The sequence below is a fragment of the Macrobrachium nipponense genome, chromosome 6 (genome assembly GCF_015104395.2).
Source record: "Macrobrachium nipponense isolate FS-2020 chromosome 6, ASM1510439v2, whole genome shotgun sequence".
In the NCBI taxonomy this organism is placed as follows: domain Eukaryota; kingdom Metazoa; phylum Arthropoda; class Malacostraca; order Decapoda; family Palaemonidae; genus Macrobrachium; species Macrobrachium nipponense.
The window spans coordinates 59,560,787-59,569,287 of NC_061108.1; the positions used below are offsets into that span (position 1 = coordinate 59,560,787).

General features: G+C 36.3%; 1 protein-coding gene across 1 annotated transcript in view; it reads right to left on the reverse strand.

The window, feature by feature from the left end:
• The window catches only part of LOC135216915 (uncharacterized), a 17,896-nt gene extending 10,017 nt beyond the window's left edge, over positions 1–7,879 (reverse strand). Inside the window, exons 1-2 of the mRNA XM_064252460.1 lie at positions 7,767–7,879; positions 1,450–1,498 (exon numbers count right to left, since the gene is read on the reverse strand). Coding sequence (XP_064108530.1) covers positions 1,450–1,479 — 30 coding nt within the window. The 5' untranslated portion in view covers positions 1,480–1,498; positions 7,767–7,879. The remainder of the gene's footprint in view (positions 1–1,449; positions 1,499–7,766) is intronic.
• Positions 7,880–8,501: the final 622 nt, after the last annotated feature.

Sequence of the window (8,501 nt, forward strand, 5' to 3'; positions counted from 1 at the left end):
GTTAAAGAAAAAACGAGCAACATTTAGTCTTGCAAAGAAATAACCCAAAGACTAGTATATCACTGGTCACAGAATATTCAGATGGATAAATCAGTTAAACTAGTAGCACCAGCCCTATCTAGTTTGATAAATCGATAGGGATCGAAAATTAATACTTTTTCAACCCCCGATGAAACTAGTAACCTATGTTTTCTGGTCATTAATGGACCTATTGTAGATATATGTATGCATGTATGTATGTATGTATAGTTCAGAGATTAATTTACATGCGCCTACAACCAAATCATTATCCTTTATAAAGAACTAATTTAATAATCCTTGACCATACAATAACATAGTCATGGAATCAACACTATTATTAGTGACTAAACTTCGCGGTTACGGTAAGCTGTGTATCTTCTACCTCGTTTCTGAGTTTTATGCGCACAGTTATCCCAGTAGAGGAGAGAATAACTAAAATTTTCATGAGAGGTGAACTGATTCTGACGACGGCTAGAAACAAACGGCGTGATATATACACGTAACCTCTTAACCACTTGTCACGCGGCCGCATTTTCTACCCGCTTTTTGGCATCTTGCAGCCAGATGTCACCCAAGCAGCCAGCAGTGGATGCAAAATCAACGTTTCCAATTTTGTCGTCTTGTATTAAAAGACTGGACCTTTGCTGGAGTTCAAAGAATGCTTTATCTAATTATAAGTCCCCCCCCCACCCCCGCTTCTCCAACCCCACCTCCACGACAGTGTTAAAATTTGAATTCTTACAATAAAAGCAGGACTAACTAATGGCATTAGGTGTAAACACGAGATAGATGGCATCAAGTTCAATCATTTTTAATCTTGATTAGTGGCCCCTGCAAGAAAATGCCTCTTTACTGCAGGAAGTGTTCTACAGTCGTGGCAGAATGATCAAGCGATCACCATTTGGTGTCATTGTTGATGGTATGACTTCAAATGGAGGAAAAAAATCGCCCATGTAACAACTCCGTAAGCAATCTGATAATTCTTACAATTACGTTCAGCTAATGGAAATGCTCTCTCGAAAATGCTATACATAAGATACCGTGAAACAGATGCCATCAGCAAAGATCGCTTCGTCTGTACGCCTGGTGTTATCAGGTGGCGCACACACGCTCTCTCTTTTGGAATGACACCTGCGACTAGAGGACTAAGCAACAAGAGAGCCGCCCTAATACACCAGTCAGAAACAAAGGCCAGAGAAACAGTGGATGAGAGAGAGAGAGAGAGAGAGAGAGAGAGAGAGAGAGAGAGAGAGAGACTTCTAAACCAGTACGAAAGATACGTAGGTGTAGCTTTACCAGTCAATTATATTCAAGATTTTAAAATTTATAGGAATTAGCTACATATGATAAAGCTTTTGTTACTTATTCAAGTAATAATATAATAATAATAATAATAATAATAATAATAATAATTACTGTTTTACTTACAGATAGTGTTAATAACAGGAAAATCTTCATGGAGCCGGATTATCCGAATCTGAAAGAAACGATACAATTAGTTTTCAGCTCCTTCTTTTGGTGATTAAAGAACACTGCTTATACTGACTTGTTTTTATTTATAAACGATTCATATATATATATATATATATATATATATATATATATATATATATATATATATAATATACTACAGGAGCGCAGATAAGCAGTAAGAGTTCAGGAGGTCCATTGATACTAAAGATGAAGGCCAAGATTTATTATAAAAACGTTTCGCACATCAACTTTGTGCATCTTCAGTCTGTAAAAAGAGAAATGCATATATTAAAAACTAAAAAACAGGATTCACAATAGTATTCATTAAAATGCAATAAAATATAAATAGTTAAAAAGAGAAGAAGAACCACTGAGGTACCAACCGACTAGAAAGTTGATGTGCGAAACGATTTTATAATAAATCTTGGCCTTCATCTTTAGTATCAATGGACCTCCTGAACCTCTTATATATATAATATATATAAATATATATATATTATATATATATATATATATATATATATTGTAAGGAGCCTGCGTAATATTTATGATTAACACAAATTTACAAACTTCAATTTTCCTAAAGTTACGTTCGGAGATTTAGGGGGTTGACTATTTTTGTTATCTATGTCGCGATACCATCCCACGGAAGATTCTGTTTTGGATAGAAAAAAATTTCTGGTAAAGAGTAATTGTGTCCTTTGTTTGTATATTTTTGTAATATTTATCTTCATTTCTTTTGGGCTGCAAGCCATTTTAGGGCTGCAAATTAACTTAGTCATATTTCTTGGTTTAACCCTCTTAAAAGGTCGTGTTTTTCTTTCTTGTTTATATTATTTTCTGAATGATTTTTTAGTGCTGAAGCAACCCTATGGATTGCACTGTTTAACTCTTCTTTCTGTTGCCTTTGAGTTAGGAAGACTCCTTGATCCACTAATAATTTATGATCTGAATCAACGATTATTTCTGTTATTCTCTTTGAGTCTCTGACAAGAACCTGGTCATTTTATTTCTGTTGAATCTGTACTATATCTGATCGTTTCTGGATATTGTGGATTGCATGAGAGTCTTATATAGTTTTAGTTTTGACTAGAGCCCCTAACAATGTATGTATATATTCAAATTGAAGGCCCTTTGCCCTAATATGGGATGGATTAAAAAGAAGCAAGGGCACTTTGAAGTTCCTCTTCTCTTATCCTGCCAGCATCCGTCACATTCATTCGTTCGGATCACAGTTCCTATTCTTCTACCAAAGTTATTAACATTGATCGATCCATCTTCCTTGAGTCCAGTTGGCCTTATAATCTTACTTATGGCTACATTCCCTTTTAGATTTTCCATCTTGAAATTTTCTATCTTGACACTACAGCAGTTTGTACAGCATCTCTTCATTATCACTATTAACATCGTTCATCTGCCAAATCAGCCATGACATACCCAATTTTTACGACCATTCTCTTATTCAACAAATTTTAATCTAATACCCTGTCTCGACTTCTCATAATCAGCCTATGTCGCTAAAAATGTGAGCTTCATTTTTCCCGACCTAAATTCGCCTGCGGTCTCGATTTAGCTGGAGAAGAAAAAGTCAGGCAGAAAGAGCGCTGGTTCTCCCTTGAGTGAGAACCGTTGTGTTGACGTCAAGTACATTCTAAAATCTGTTGAGTCACGTGAACTGTAAGTGTAATAATATCTGTCTTATTTTGAGTTACAACTGAGGTAAATTAAATCAAAGTCCATAATTTTAGAGCCCTTGAATTGCAAAAAAGAGTGAGCCCAACCGAGGTGGCGACGTAGTCGGCAGAGGCGTTGTCCGGGCTTCTCCTCCAAAGTACCGATCAGGTTTGTTTGTTTGTTTGTTTGTATGGTGTTTTACGTTGCGTGGAACCAGTGGTTGCTCAGCAACGGGACCAACGGCTTTACGTGACTTCCGAACCATGTCGAGAGTGAACTTCTATCGTCAGAAATACACACCTCTCACACCTCAAAGGAATGCCCGAGAATCAAACTCGTGGCCACCGAGGTGGCACGCCAAGACCATACCGATCACGCCACTGAGGCGCTACTCTACCGATCAGGTAGGAAGTTTCGTCCTGCCTCTCGTTTACAGCCAGATACATCATAGTAATCGTGTCATTATGTTAGAGAGTTAGTTCCGTGATTTATATCATTTCAATTTTGGCCAGTGGTGTGCCAGCGTTTGATAACTTGGGAAGATCCGCTCCGTGACTCATGTTGGGAAATTTGGTTATTTCATTTATTGTACATTAATTTGTTCTAATTGTTCCACGTGTTCCCAAGGACCACTTGGTCCCCCTTGACGTGATAACTGTTATTTGGGCTTTGTGTTAGTGTCTCATGTTGGTGATAATGTCAATAATAGTTAGTTATAGTATACTGTTTTAATAAAACCTGTAAAACTCGCACCATTTTCCCTCGTCCTTAACTTGGGGTCCGTCAGCTGTGCCTAAGGACAAGACTCATAGTCCCACAACATCTCCGGACCGGAACTATTTCCAGTCGGGAGGAAAGTATCGACAGCCTGGCTATGATATATCAACCAGTCAAGAGTAAACATTTCCTTCTTGTTAGATAACCCTTTTACACCTAACCAGTTTATTCTCTCACTCAACTCCGTTCTCCTCATGAACACTTACTATCGTCATCGGAAAGTGACCTTCAGTACTCAACACCCTCGGCACTCTGTGCACCGCTTCTCTCATAAAGTCTCTCGACTTCCACAAGTATTGTCAAATATACAATAGCTGCTTCCACACCGGGATCACTCAGTTCTCCCCTCTCCCGTCCTCTAAATTCAACCAAGAATCCAAGAATTGAAACCAACTGTCCCATCCACACAAGACTGCATCCTCTGCAGACATGTTTGTACATTTTTCTACTGCCCATTTTCTGGTGAACCTTTCTCTCTACATTAATTTTTCTAAAGAAAAACTTAGGTACTTTCTTAAATTAAACCAATATTTTCATGACTTGACTTATTTCCTCTCTCACTTCCTGCTTCAATCCTTTTCCAAATTATGTATACGTGTATATCTTGACTTCCTCCACGTAGCTACACCTTATAGAGCCTCCTTTACCTTCACTAAAGCTCACTTTCTCATCTCGCCAGTCACTGTTGAAAATGGAAATATCTTTCTTCTTTCATAATTGTCACTCTTACACTACTTACCTTTACAGCTTTAAAATTAAGATTCATTTGGCAACTATGATTTTGATCATATAAACTTCCCTAATAGTGAATTGAATAAAATAACTAAAATTGATATCTGTATACTACTCTAATTCCACACAGATATGATGGTCCTGTACAACAGATAATCGAGCCACTCCATTGTAATATGATACTTGCTGATCTATGACATGGCCTTAATACAGAGATGATACGCCTGTCAGGAAAAAGCAAATTACTAAAATATCAATTAAAAATAACCAGATTCTTTTTTTCCTTCAATTGTAGTTACAGCATGTAAGCACAGCTATTTATAGCAGAGTAGAGTAGTTGAGACTTTCTGATGATATTGGTCTGCCGATGACTTCCCGTGCCTCGTCCAGATAAATATATGATCTGTGCAACTCTTCTTTTCTTAGGCCAGCTTGTTCATCTTGATTAATTTCTTTCTCCAGCCTATTGAGTATAAGCATAGTATTATTATCACAATAAAAGCCTTTGTATTTACAGGACCCTCTCACCTCTCTGGTATGTCTGCAAGAGAGTTTAGTCAGTATAAGAGGAATAATTTCATTTTCAGCCCGTTGCTTTCCATCTCTTAAGTGTCTTTATTACTGATTCCTCTTCAAAAGCCGTGAATTATTCACCGGTTAGAATATCAGTTCTCCAGTATCTACTGTATCTATCAGTCGAATAATCTCCTCGTGGCTCTCATTAACTACCTCACGGAATGCGCTGCCCTGCGCTGTCTCTCTTCTTATGTTAATGGTACATACGTACTACCTCCTTTTGACAAGTAGTCTCCTTTTTCTTTTCACCAATGGATATTCCATTAATAATTCTCTGAGCTACCTGACACCAATGTCACTTCCAGAATGCATGATTTTGTCAGCCTCATCTGTCATTTTCTGAGCTTTGTTCTTCCAGACATTTTCTCATACCTTCTTTATAAAGCTTAATATCGAGACTCGAGAATTTAATACATTCTACTTTGCGTACCTCATGTCCTCTGAAACTGCTTTTACAGTTGATGCCGTTACTTCAACTCATTTTTGTATCCAAAGTATCACCCGACATCCAATTTTCGTCTTGTTTTGCCCACATGCCAGCGCTTCTTTTGCAGGAGACTGAAATGCGTTCTTGATGTCAATCCATTCCTTACTGATTGTCTGCACCTCCTCAGATATGCTTTCTAAAACAGAAAATCTATTCCGACATTTGCAAAAGCGTCTAGCCTTTCAATTTCTAGCTTCAAAAAACATGGTTTGTATTCAACCGAGATATTATGTCACTCTCTTGTTGGAGCCCTATCATTTCTGTTTTGGTGTGATGTTAACAAGTTGAAACCAACCAGCTGTCTTTATTGGTTTCATAACAAGACATCTTATCAACAATAATAGAAATGACACCAGCAACAACTAACATAAGGTTTCTATATTTCTATCTTATTTCAACGTTACATTTTACTAGTTTCAATGCTATTAATATCAGTAAGATTTGTGTCATTACATATTATTTGTATCATCTCCATCTTACTCGTGAAGCATTCCCTTTTGCCTGAATAAGATTCTATTTCCCCAGACCACAGAATTGACTTCCTTAATTATTAAGAATACAATGAACAAATATAAGAAATCGTTGTCATAGCTTGCCTATGACCTGGAGATTAGGCTCAAGTACTACATTTGATTTGACACGCTTCTCGTGACTAGATTGATGAATCTTCTCGTAAACGTCGAGAAGTTCGCTTTATGAAAATCAAACGATCTTTAGGTTCAAATTGGGTTAATTCATCATTGAATGATATTTCATATTAGCGCTGGAAGAGGCATCACTCTTCCTTTGGACACTTTCACCCTGGTCCCTGTCCTCCAAACCCCCGCTTCCACTTACTGCAAAGCCGATGTTTACAGAAGAAGACAAATCAACAAAATAGGTTCTTGATTAACAACCAGACAATCTCTCACCGAGAAAACGGAATACTTCTTTTTAATATGATAAATGCATCGTTATGTGAAGGCGATGTTGTTTATATGAATGAACCTTATTCCCCTCTGACGATTGGATGGGTACATAGCCAAGGCATGGAATACAATCTCGAATCAACTGCAGGTATCAGGGACACATTTAAAAGCATGTTTCCTTACTTTTCGTTTATAGCTGTGCGATTGCTGAGGACGTCAGCTCTGTGATCTGTTGGAATATGACTATATGAAAATGTCCATTAAATGAAATGTCGTCCGTGAATAGACGTTTAACTAAGTCTTCGAATGTTCTAAGACAAGTTTGTGGAAAACTCGAAATTTTATTTTTTGAAGATAAGATAAAATGATGGATACCATGGATGATCTTACTCCTTATATAAAGTATATATATATATATTATATTATATATATTATTATATATATATATATATTTATATTATATAATATATATATACATATATATATATATATATATATTATATATATATATAAAAGGTATATATATATATATATATATATATATATATACATACACACACACGCGCGCGCATATATTATATATATATATATATATATATATATATATATATATATATATATATATATATATATATATTAGTCTGATAAGTAAAGGACAGTCAGTCGGAAGGCCTAGTTCCACTTTGGTGTTTCACTTTCCTTCGTGGCATTTGCCTTTATTTATATGTTCATTGCGTTACATAATTTTGTGATTCAGTCACACACACATGCACACACACATACACACACACATATATATATGTATATATATATATATATATATATATTATATATATATATATATATATATATATATATATATACACACACACACACACACACACACACACATATATATATATATATATATATCAACTGGAAAAATTCTTCTGAATATATATATATATATTTAATCTGAAGACTTTTCACAAAAATTTTGTATACAAATTGTTAAATAAACGATAGTATCCAAACTGCGTGTATTATAGAAAATATATGTACACATACTATACATAATGTGAATAGTATATAAATACCAAGAAACATAGGAAACATAACTGAACCTGTAGTTATCTTACCTGGGCTTCGAAAATTCACAAGCTAACACATGAAGAACGTGAAACAGAAATCAAATGGAGTGCAACTCAGAGAGAGAGCCCAAGTGGTCGTCCTTCCTCCACCGAACGAGTAGTTGGAATGACGTTTCTGCGACCCTCCGTCCATTCCACATCTCGGGCTCCTTCCATGCCAGCTACCACCAGTCCTCCGAAAACGTGAACAATTAATTGCCTTTGAATGATGATACTTGCCATAAAGGGAGACAGCTAAAAGCTGCCATGTTTGAATAATAAAATCTGTTTGGAGGAATAGATTAAATTAGGTTATGAAGACATTCGGAATATTTATTGTTAAAATACAGCAAGGCAACTTTATTTTTGAGTCACCCTGTGTGACACCTGCTCGACGAACGATAGGCGTTAGCAGGTGTTTTTCGTTGTTCTCCATTTATCAAGTTGGGAAATGTGTGCTCAAACCTCTTCCTTGGCGTGAGCGAGGCTTGATTATTCCCTCGGTTAAACAACGCAGTGATAAAAATTAGATACCACTACCACTTGTCGGATTCCAAAAGGAACGCTGGATTCAAGCTGGGTGACTCTGTCCCAGGTTCATCCAAAGTATTCGTGGGAGTACATTTTCTCTCGATTTCCTTTTTTCTTTCTTTCTCACTTTTATCCTTTCACCAGAAACAACAGGGATATAACCAATTCTAGCTGGTTAAAAAACACAACTTACAGTTCCGAAATGCTGGAAAA